Below are 12,290 nucleotides of genomic sequence, written 5' to 3' on the forward strand. Positions count from 1 at the left end.
TTTCTATAGGGGAGACCGTGGGGACGCGCCTGGTGGGTCCACCGAATCCAAAGGTTGGATTTGGGTCGGAGCGTGACCGCGCACGGATCTTAACTGTATTTATGGGAGTGGATAAATCCGGATCCTGATCAAAAGGTTTAGGATGCACATCGGGCAGGTTGGACCGGGACACAGATGGTGTCGGTCTCAGGCCAAATTATCAATTCAGCCCAGCTCATACTTAAACCACAATTTGTGGACCCAAGCTCACCCAAGAAGCCATAGGCAACCTCAAGTTGAAATAGGACTCGCCGATATTAGCTCGGTTAGGCTTCTCGGGTCGCCTATCGAGGCAGTTCGAATTAATTTTAAATTTATAAATGAATTAGGATTCTGTTTTTAGTAAACAAATCAAAATTCAAAACAAAAAATGCTTCTCATTTCCTCTCTTCAATTACATTTATATTTCCAGATAAGTTTCACTAAATTTATATACAAAGCTTGATTTGAAGAATACTTCTTAAACCAATTAATTGCCTTTTCTTATATGAGAGGCAATATCTATTCATATATTTTCATAATATACATGCAATATATATGTCTAATATACATGTAACATAGAGTTCAGATTGAGCCGAGCTGGGCTATCGACATCGTAAAATCTGGCCGAACCTCGGGCCGAGTTACAATTGGCCGACAGAGTTTAGACCCAAACTGCCCAGCCCATAGAAATATTGGCCGAGTCTACTTACGATATGGGCTAGGTTGAGCAGGCTATGATCTGGCCCAGCCATTATGCATGCACATCAAGAATAGAGCAGGGCCGGGGCTGGCCGTAATATAATTGGCTATCAACTCGGATATCATGTGGCATGTTTGACAGCAGAAAAAGATATAAATACAAATCCTAGACCATTTACAAAAGGATGATGGTAAAGTTTACCTGTCTGGTTTCCAGACACCCCTACCTATTCTGCTATTCAAGTAGAAGGTTTTTCAGGAAATAGAATTAGAAAATCAGTTTTTTTTCAAAATTCAGCAAATCTGTATTTAGAAAGAAAAGAAACATCCATATTGAGTTTCAAAGAATAGGCTATGAAGAGAGGGCTAGTTCCATCGTCGTGGAGGAGGACTCGACCACGATCATCAGCTAGATTCGGGGGGGTCCAAGGGGTAACTGTTGCGTCCACCCTTTGCTATGAGATATCTAGACAATTGTGAGGGATGGAGGGGTCTTCTAGGTCAAATATGTCTTCCGTGAAGCTAATAGGGCTGCGAACTGAGTAACTGCTTATGTAGCCAGTTACTCGGATAGTATCCTATAGGCTGGAGATGGAAAGTTGCCCTCGGCACTCCGAAGTATTTTATTTTTTGATTTTATTGGGTGCGTGCTTTGCCTCCTCTCTCGCGGCCGTGTCCTATCCTCGTCTGGTATGATCCACCAACCTTAGCAAAAAAAAAAAAGAAAAAAAAGAAAAGACAAAATAAGGGCATGGCAAGAGAAGACATAGTGGTAGGAGATAAGGAGGAAAAAAAAAATCTAAATCAAAGATTTCTCTTGATGATCCTGTTAAAATCATTAAATAAAATACTGATTTTATTTAACTTTTATAAAACGAGAAGTATTAGTGATAGAGAAGCCTTCACCAATATTCATGAATTAATTTATAGCTTGCCAAATTGATCTCTACTTGAGAAATCTATAGAAATCCATTTAAAACAATTCTAGTATTTTTTTTTTTTTTTTGATTTTGGCGTTCCATTCTACCTATGAGTTACATATAGTAATTTGTAAGTCTGAATCCATGATAAAGAGTGATTAGCATTTTTTTTCTTAAAAAAAAAGAATCAATGCTCAACACATGGAAGAACCCGCCATTTCTATTAGAATCTTTTTAACCTCCATTTTTCTTTTCTTTTCCATTTTTGTTAAATTGGATTGTTCATATCTAACAAGCATGAGTACATTCAGAAAAACCAAAAAATAAAATACCATGAAATCCTAGAGTACAGGTAGAGTTAGACCATAAACCGTGATTGAAATGCTCTATGACAAATGATAGCACCATTCATTTCTATTTTCTCATTGCATTATTTATGCATTAGTTTCCTATGATAGAAACCATGGCTGGTCGGTTCATCAATCTCATATGGCAGCCCATGATTAGCATAATAATGTTAAAACCCTACCAAACCATCCACTCCTAGTGTATCCCCCCAGACCTTAACTCCTACATAAAACCTACCAATGAGCAGGGTGGAGACTTAATGAGTGGAATTTGGTAGTACTTTTATCAAAATACTTGCGAATTCTCTTCTTTTTTTCCTAAAGCAGGTAGATCATACCTGACGAGTATGGATGCGCCCAAAAAAAGTCAGAAAACAAAATACCTTGGAGTGCCCAGAACAACTCCCAATCTCCAACCCATAAGGTACTACCGGAATGACTGGCCACATAAGCAGCCACCCAATCCGCAGCTCCATTGGCTTCTCGGAACACATACTTGGCCTGAAAAATCCCTCCGTCCTTTAACATTGGCCAGATATCTCGGAGCAATGGGTGGTCACAGCTTGGACCCCTTTGAATCCAAGTAATAACCGTGGTCGAGTCACCCTCCATGATAATAGAGCTGGCTCGTAACTCGTGCTGGGCATGATAAAGAGCCTTGCTTGACAAGGAGCCAAATCTCGTGGTGAGCATACGAGTGTGTGCTTAGGCTTGATTAGTAGGCGTATTGTAATAACCCCAAAATATTTTTTTTATATAAAAAGGGATAGAATAGTCCTTTTCAATTAATATAAGGGATAAAATAGGAAAGAATCAAAAGATAATGGCATAGTTGTAGATGCATTGAAGTGGTAAGGGTAAAATTGGAAGGAATCAAAAGTTAATGGCATAACGGTAGATATGTTGAAGTGTTAGGGGCAAAATGGGAATTTAATAATATTAAACAAAGGGTGAATAGTGTTTTGATGTGATTTAATTGGGGGGTTTGCTGTGGCTTTTGGATGGAAACCGAGAGAGAGTCACAGGGGAGTCTCAGACGGACAGAGAGGAAGAAAAAGAAGGAGAGGAAAGGAAAGGAAGAAAGGAAGAGGAAAGGAAAGGAAGAAAGGAAGAGGAAGGAGATCCCGGTTGCATTTCTAGCTGAAGGGAAAAACGTAGATCTCCTTCCCCTCTACGCAAGGACCTCGATTTCCAAAAAGAAAAAGGTAAATATTCATCCCTATCTAGTCTTTTGATGACATTAGGCTATACAAAGGGTGGATATAGTCTAGAGGGGTCGGATAAGGGTTGTAGAGGTGGTTAAAAGAAGAAGAATCGGATTTTGACAAATTTTTCCGGCACTACGGAAAAACTGTGTCGAAGTCCCAACTTCGGCGAATTATTTAGGGGGTCAAACGGCCTCCGATGATGATGCATGTTATCTCTTTGGAATCCTCTATGAGTGTAGAATGTTAGGTAAAAATTTCATCAAATTTGGAGTCCTGAAAGTGGATCAAAACCGGGATGAAGTAACCCACTGTCAGTTCGGGTTACTGTTCATCCGGGTGGAAAATAGGGGATTTCATGCTATAATAGAGTATTAAGCCTAGATCAAGCTAAAAGGGACCTTGTACTCATGCAAAGGAGTCCCTAATACACATAAATGGTGAGTTAATTAATTAAAAAGGAAAAAAAGAAAGAAAAGAAAAGATTTAGGGAACAGGGGAGTTGAATCAATTAAAGTTCCCTATGTTATAATTGGCACGTAGATTATAGCCCTTGATACAAGACTAAATGTATTGTAAATGCATGTCACAGTTGGGCAAGAAGCTAGGGAACAAGAGGAAGAAGTTCTCCACTGCCTGCTGTAGATTTTTGGAGGCGTATCAGGGCTGTGCCGGATTGACAGGTGAGTGGGAGTCATGTACTTTGCACCATGAGCATCCTTAATTCATTTTCATGAATGTCGCCAAGTGTGAATTGATTCCACTTGAGCATATTGATTGATATTGTAGTAGATTCCTCTATAATCTTGATTCTCTATGCTTGATTATTCTGTACATGCATTTGAGGGAACATTGAGAGGAATTACGAGTGGTTGATGAGTAATTAAATTGATTCCGAATTGTGAAATAACTTCTTTTGTAAATTGATTTCATTTCCTCCATTTCAAAGATTTGTAGAGCCTTTTTAGTGGTATATTGAGTTGTATTGCACTTCCTTGACCCTCACTCCTAACCCTGATGTTAGTTTATGATTGGGTCATGATCGAGTGAGTGGTAATCTTGATTATACTCCTTTTTAGTAGAGTATTGGGAGGGTGCATTATGGCATTTATGCATGGCTTGGCAGTATCTGCAGGACACCTATAGTCGATGGGGGTTGAACATCGGCCTTTGTGCACATAGTAGCCTTCTGGGTGGGCGGAGCCCAGTCCCTTCCTAGGGGGGGACACGGCCCTAGGCGTAGGATCGGCCGGTCCTACGACTTATATTCTGCTTGCCGCCGGGCATAGTAAGACCCCGCGAGGTGCAGTATGGCTTTCCGCGGATGTAGAATTCCCGCGAGGTGCCGTTTAGTATGTAGATGTGAGATGGATTTCTGTTCTGGATACTGGCCAGCATTTATATGATCAGTGTGGTGTCTTATCCTGCATATGCATGTGACAGTAGGGAGTTGTTGCTGGTTCGCCTGGGGCGTAAAACCCACCTCCTGATAGCTGTCTACCATTTATGTTATCGGTATGGTGTCTTATCCTGCATATGCATGTGACAGTAGGGAGTTGTTGCTGGTTCGCCTGGGGCGTAAAACCCACCTCCCGACAGCTGTCTAGCATTTATGTTATCGGTATGGTGTCTTATCCTGCATATGCATGTGACAGTAGGGAGTTGTTGCTGGTTCGCCTGGGGCGTAAAACCCACCTCCCGACAGCTGTCTAGTGATGATTTCAGCATATTGACACCTGATTTGTATGTTCCAGCATTATGATCTGTTGAGCATATTCATGAGTAGCATATATGTTTGCTTGATTATTCCATATATGCTTCAGATGAGTTGATATTGATTGTGGTAATATTGATGATTTATTCCATATTCTCTATGTTGAGTTCATGTTCATGTTGTTATTGATCTTGAGATTTCATCTCGAGTCATGATTATATTCTGTCTCATGTGCATAGTACTCTCTACTCCACTCACTGAGTATTTATATACTCACTCCCCAGTTTGATGTTTTTGATTGCAGGGCAGGTATTGTATAGAGAGGAGCAGGATTAGAGATTGCCTGCTAGCTGTGCCGCTCCATAGTATAGTATAGTATAATGTAAATAGAGGTTTATACCTTTTGGTGTATTATAAACCTTCTATTGTATATAGTGCATAGTTACAGTCATAGATCCTGTTGTGGATATGGGTTTGACCATGGATGGAATGGGAACCAGATTTTTATACAGATGAGTTGTGTGCCTGTGATAATGTATTGCTATATATTGTCCAGGTTTATTATGTGACAGATTATGTGATTGCTGCTCTGACAGGTAGTGTGTTGTATGTATTGAGATAATCCTGACAGGTCACTATAGGAAAAGTGATCATTTTGTGCATGCATCATGCCAAATTTTTCAAGATTTATTGATGATTGATAGGTAGTAGGGTTCTACGCGGTGGCTGGTGGCCTTATGCCTACCCGCACCCTAGGACCGTCGCGGCGGCCCGCCGGGAATGGGGCGGGGGTCGTGACAAAGCTTGGTATCAGAGCAAAGGTTAAGAAGAGTCCTGTCAGAGCAATAGGATGAGTCAGGATTAAGTATAGGATTATACTATGGAGCATAAGGTTTTTCTGTATGTTAATTTATGAGTCATTTACAATTCAGTAAAATATATTATGACTCAGTGTGTAACGACTGCCCTCTCTTTTTAACTCTTTTAGAGACATATAAAGAATACCTCCAAGGAGAGGATCTGCTCGTCCTGGAAGGAGGATGGAGCCAGATATAGCATTGGATGCGGGTTCTGCACATGTCGAGCCCCAAAGAGAAAAACCTCCTCCTGCTGATAGACGGAGGGTTGATGATCAAGGAGATGTAGGAAGTAGAGATGCATTGATGGAACAGTTACTGACGGAGAATCAGGCTCTGAGAGAGCAGATTGCTCGGGGGAAATCTCCTGCCCCGTCAGTAGTATCCATCCCACCTCCTATACCTGTGCCAAGAAGTTTGGCCAGGCGGGCTCTAGATGATGAGGGGATTACTGTACAGGAATTTCTGAGGCTCAGAACCCCGGAGTTTAAGGGGGAAGAAGGTGAAGATCCTCAGAGATTTCTGGAGGAGACTGAAAAGATGATACGGAGACTGCCCTGTTCTGATGCAAGAGCTATAGAACTTGTAGGGCTTACAATGAAGGAAGATGCCTGGGACTGGTACCAGAGGCATATGGAGGACAGATTGTACAGTAGGAATCCTCCAACCTGGGAAGAGTTCAGGCAAGCAGTGATGGATGAGTTTTTGTCTCCGGCTGAGAGGCAGAATCGGGCTCTTCAGTTTGAGAGGCTGAAGCAGATGCCCGGAATGAGCGTATCTGAGTACGCTCGTGAGTTCACTAGATTGGGGAAGTATGCTCCTTACATCATCCCCACTGAAGCTGCCAGGATAGAAAGATTCAGGCGGGGTCTGATTTCCCCGCTTTATAATGCGGTGTTGGCAGTAGAGGTCCCCACCTTGTCTAGGCTGATAGATAAAGCAAAACAGTGGGAGACCAGAAACAAAGAGGAAAGAGCTGAAAGAGAACAGAGGAAAATGAGTATGGGGAAAGGGCAAAGCAGTAGACATAGATCTGAGGGAGTAGATCTCTCGGAGGGCCTGACGGAGCAGTCTGTACGCTCAGCTCCACCTGCCCCACGTAAGAGGAAATGGAGGGAAAGAGGTCAATCACAAGATACTTTTCTACCATCAGTACCTCGTCCTCCAGTCACTATGGCCAGAACTGAATCTAGGTTCCAATCATGGCCAGTATGTGGCATATGTGGGAAGCAGCACCCTGGCAGATGCAGAATGGGTCAGGGAGTGTGCTACAGATGTGGACAGCCGGGTCATTTTGTCAGAGAATGCCCGCAGGGTGCCGCCCAGCAGTTTGTGCCTTTGGCATCCTATCCTTCTGTGCAGATGGACAGGCCTAGTAGTAGGGAGCCTGTAGGCAGAGGTAGAGGTCAAGCACAAACATCACAGCAGAGTGCTGGACCATCTCAACTGTCAGCTCCAGTAGGCAGAGGGCAAGGAAGGGTGTTCACGGTAAATCCACAGGAGGCACAGACATCGAATGCAGCTATGACAGGTAATTTACTCTTTTAAATTCGAGGACGAATTTTATATAAGGGGGGGAGGATGTAATAACCCCAAAATATTTTTTTTATATAAAAAGGGATAGAATAGTCCTTTTCAATTAATATAAGGGATAAAATAGGAAAGAATCAAAAGATAATGGCATAGTTGTAGATGCATTGAAGTGGTAAGGGTAAAATTGGAAGGAATCAAAAGTTAATGGCATAACGGTAGATATGTTGAAGTGTTAGGGGCAAAATGGGAATTTAATAATATTAAACAAAGGGTGAATAGTGTTTTGATGTGATTTAATTGGGGGGTTTGCTGTGGCTTTTGGATGGAAACCGAGAGAGAGTCACAGGGGAGTCTCAGACGGACAGAGAGGAAGAAAAAGAAGGAGAGGAAAGGAAAGGAAGAAAGGAAGAGGAAAGGAAAGGAAGAAAGGAAGAGGAAGGAGATCCCGGTTGCATTTCTAGCTGAAGGGAAAAACGTAGATCTCCTTCCCCTCTACGCAAGGACCTCGATTTCCAAAAAGAAAAAGGTAAATATTCATCCCTATCTAGTCTTTTGATGACATTAGGCTATACAAAGGGTGGATATAGTCTAGAGGGGTCGGATAAGGGTTGTAGAGGTGGTTAAAAGAAGAAGAATCGGATTTTGACAAATTTTTCCGGCACTACGGAAAAACTGTGTCGAAGTCCCAACTTCGGCGAATTATTTAGGGGGTCAAACGGCCTCCGATGATGATGCATGTTATCTCTTTGGAATCCTCTATGAGTGTAGAATGTTAGGTAAAAATTTCATCAAATTTGGAGTCCTGAAAGTGGATCAAAACCGGGATGAAGTAACCCACTGTCAGTTCGGGTTACTGTTCATCCGGGTGGAAAATAGGGGATTTCATGCTATAATAGAGTATTAAGCCTAGATCAAGCTAAAAGGGACCTTGTACTCATGCAAAGGAGTCCCTAATACACATAAATGGTGAGTTAATTAATTAAAAAGGAAAAAAAGAAAGAAAAGAAAAGATTTAGGGAACAGGGGAGTTGAATCAATTAAAGTTCCCTATGTTATAATTGGCACGTAGATTATAGCCCTTGATACAAGACTAAATGTATTGTAAATGCATGTCACAGTTGGGCAAGAAGCTAGGGAACAAGAGGAAGAAGTTCTCCACTGCCTGCTGTAGATTTTTGGAGGCGTATCAGGGCTGTGCCGGATTGACAGGTGAGTGGGAGTCATGTACTTTGCACCATGAGCATCCTTAATTCATTTTCATGAATGTCGCCAAGTGTGAATTGATTCCACTTGAGCATATTGATTGATATTGTAGTAGATTCCTCTATAATCTTGATTCTCTATGCTTGATTATTCTGTACATGCATTTGAGGGAACATTGAGAGGAATTACGAGTGGTTGATGAGTAATTAAATTGATTCCGAATTGTGAAATAACTTCTTTTGTAAATTGATTTCATTTCCTCCATTTCAAAGATTTGTAGAGCCTTTTTAGTGGTATATTGAGTTGTATTGCACTTCCTTGACCCTCACTCCTAACCCTGATGTTAGTTTATGATTGGGTCATGATCGAGTGAGTGGTAATCTTGATTATACTCCTTTTTAGTAGAGTATTGGGAGGGTGCATTATGGCATTTATGCATGGCTTGGCAGTATCTGCAGGACACCTATAGTCGATGGGGGTTGAACATCGGCCTTTGTGCACATAGTAGCCTTCTGGGTGGGCGGAGCCCAGTCCCTTCCTAGGGGGGGACACGGCCCTAGGCGTAGGATCGGCCGGTCCTACGACTTATATTCTGCTTGCCGCCGGGCATAGTAAGACCCCGCGAGGTGCAGTATGGCTTTCCGCGGATGTAGAATTCCCGCGAGGTGCCGTTTAGTATGTAGATGTGAGATGGATTTCTGTTCTGGATACTGGCCAGCATTTATATGATCAGTGTGGTGTCTTATCCTGCATATGCATGTGACAGTAGGGAGTTGTTGCTGGTTCGCCTGGGGCGTAAAACCCACCTCCTGATAGCTGTCTACCATTTATGTTATCGGTATGGTGTCTTATCCTGCATATGCATGTGACAGTAGGGAGTTGTTGCTGGTTCGCCTGGGGCGTAAAACCCACCTCCCGACAGCTGTCTAGCATTTATGTTATCGGTATGGTGTCTTATCCTGCATATGCATGTGACAGTAGGGAGTTGTTGCTGGTTCGCCTGGGGCGTAAAACCCACCTCCCGACAGCTGTCTAGTGATGATTTCAGCATATTGACACCTGATTTGTATGTTCCAGCATTATGATCTGTTGAGCATATTCATGAGTAGCATATATGTTTGCTTGATTATTCCATATATGCTTCAGATGAGTTGATATTGATTGTGGTAATATTGATGATTTATTCCATATTCTCTATGTTGAGTTCATGTTCATGTTGTTATTGATCTTGAGATTTCATCTCGAGTCATGATTATATTCTGTCTCATGTGCATAGTACTCTCTACTCCACTCACTGAGTATTTATATACTCACTCCCCAGTTTGATGTTTTTGATTGCAGGGCAGGTATTGTATAGAGAGGAGCAGGATTAGAGATTGCCTGCTAGCTGTGCCGCTCCATAGTATAGTATAGTATAATGTAAATAGAGGTTTATACCTTTTGGTGTATTATAAACCTTCTATTGTATATAGTGCATAGTTACAGTCATAGATCCTGTTGTGGATATGGGTTTGACCATGGATGGAATGGGAACCAGATTTTTATACAGATGAGTTGTGTGCCTGTGATAATGTATTGCTATATATTGTCCAGGTTTATTATGTGACAGATTATGTGATTGCTGCTCTGACAGGTAGTGTGTTGTATGTATTGAGATAATCCTGACAGGTCACTATAGGAAAAGTGATCATTTTGTGCATGCATCATGCCAAATTTTTCAAGATTTATTGATGATTGATAGGTAGTAGGGTTCTACGCGGTGGCTGGTGGCCTTATGCCTACCCGCACCCTAGGACCGTCGCGGCGGCCCGCCGGGAATGGGGCGGGGGTCGTGACACGTATACCTACATAGAGAAGCATAATATAGTAACTAGATCAGCGTTAAAACTACCTCGATGGATATGTTCTCTATTGTCCGCTTTTGGTTAACTGATCCATGTCCATGCCCCCAAATTTGCCCTTTACTTCAACATCCTTGCCTAGAACACATGTACAGGACGTATTCGATAAAAATCTCCAAGAGAGATGCATTAACCTTAAACATTGGACTTTACGGGTATAATTGTAACAAGTTATCATGTTTAGAGTATTGCCTTTTGGAAGACCATGCTAATAGGTTGGCCATTAACAATGCAGTCATAACACAAACAAGTTTCTTCGTTAGGCAGTCAAGGATGATAGCACCGCATCAACAAGTTAGTTTCGAAGCCATAGAGAATTATTAAAATTCCAAAATAGATACATATAAAATATTATTATTATTAATTAAATTATTTTATTTTAATATTTTTATCTTGACAATGATAGTGTACATAGATTAGGAAGAAGTATAAGGGTAAAGAGTAATATTAATACCACTCTATTTAAGGGGTGACAATACCTTTTCTACTCATTTTCTTTTTGTACTCGTAATTTCCAACCCCTCTTTTCCAAAAAAAAAAAAAAAAGAATTACTGCAAATATAACTACTACATTATTATCACATAAGACGCCAGGTTGGTGGCTAACGGAGGCATCAGTCCGGTATGGAGAGGAGAGGTTCGGGTGGGCCCCCATTTGTACCCGTTGGACCGTGCGCTTGGTTGTGTGGGCTGGGAGGGACCTTCGAAGAAGATCAAGACCAACGCGCCCGAGGGAGAGGTTTTCTTTGACCAATTCTCTGACTACGGAGCCCACACGTTTTCTGTGGAGTTTTTTTTTTTAATTAATTTATTTAAAAACTCTTATCGAAGACTTGCTTTATAAACTTTTAGGGTATAAGTGGTTGAAGAAGTTGTACTCTGAGAACGAAAATGAGTGGCTTTTTTTTTTTTTTGGCTATTTGGTTGAAGAAAATTTCCTCCCTATTTCAATCAAAAAAATAAAAAATATTTTAATTCTCTAAAATTTAATTTTTATATTCTTAATATGTAAATTTTATTTTAATTATAATTCTATCTCGACTCCTACTGACCAAACATATCAGCTATTTTAATTCTCACATTAATCATTCGAATTTCGATTCTAATTGCAAATCAAATATGTTCTTAAAATAAAAAAAAATTAATTATTTTCTAAAATAAAATATTGCTAACTTTTGTGTACAATGCAAACCCTAAAAATAGCTTCTTATATTTAATAATAAATTTTTAAAATAATAAATTTTGAATATCGTTCCAATGCAAGAAGCAATATATGTGTATAGTGATTATTGCTAATAATTATTCGTTACAAGCTTCAAATATCTCCTTTCTCTTGGAGAAGTCTCCGCATATATTTTCATGTCCGCTAACATGCCTTATAATATGGTTTGAAAGTCCAAATGAGATGGCTGAGATGCGAGGATTGTCAGTCTTGGCCTCTACTGTTAAATTCATGGGCCTAAGTACCTAACTTGGGAAAGTCTTGTCACGTTTAATAAAAACGTTAGAAAATACAAAGTTTGCATATCTTTTTCGATACTATAGTGGTTATTCATTGCTGCTCAAGACCAAACTCGAGACCTCTTCAATGGAGAGCTTCGATGCCAACCAATTGAGATGACAGCGATCACCCTTATCTTGGTGAAATCTCCAATTACATTTTTCATTTCTTTTGACACATTCTATCATCAAAAAAAATTATTTTGACACGTTCAATGATATAGTTTGAAATAGAATTAGAAACGCGTTTCCAATAGGGATGGTCAAGATGCCGGAAATCACAATGTAAGTCTATTTTCTGAATCTATGGGCCTAATTGACCGACTATGTTTAGTTGGAGTCTAGATTTAAAATTATAGGAAAGCTCGTGGAGATAACCAATAACCCAGG

At 40.7% G+C, this 12,290-nt stretch overlaps 1 protein-coding gene across 1 annotated transcript; it reads left to right on the forward strand.

Annotated features, from left to right (window-relative positions):
• The first annotated feature begins 2,719 nt into the window (after positions 1 to 2,719).
• LOC149753223 (uncharacterized) lies at positions 2,720 to 7,700 on the forward strand. The gene is made up of 2 exons (XM_089924426.1): positions 2,720 to 3,192; positions 3,785 to 7,700. Exon 2 carries the CDS (start codon positions 5,947 to 5,949, stop codon positions 7,309 to 7,311), a length of 1,365 nt encoding a protein of 454 aa, XP_089780552.1. The 5' UTR covers positions 2,720 to 3,192; positions 3,785 to 5,946; the 3' UTR covers positions 7,312 to 7,700.
• The last annotated feature ends 4,590 nt before the right edge of the window (positions 7,701 to 12,290 follow it).

Source organism: Phoenix dactylifera, chromosome 7 (assembly GCF_051530095.1).
Source record: "Phoenix dactylifera cultivar Ajwa chromosome 7, Ajwa_hap1_PhDact_Kaust_v1.1, whole genome shotgun sequence".
NCBI classification, from domain to species: Eukaryota; Viridiplantae; Streptophyta; class Magnoliopsida; order Arecales; family Arecaceae; genus Phoenix; species Phoenix dactylifera.

Bases quoted from the DNA above. Each gene is read 5' to 3' on its own strand.
- LOC149753223 (XM_089924426.1), top strand. From the start codon at position 5,947: ATGGAGCCAGATATAGCATTGGATGCGGGTTCTGCACATGTCGAGCCC.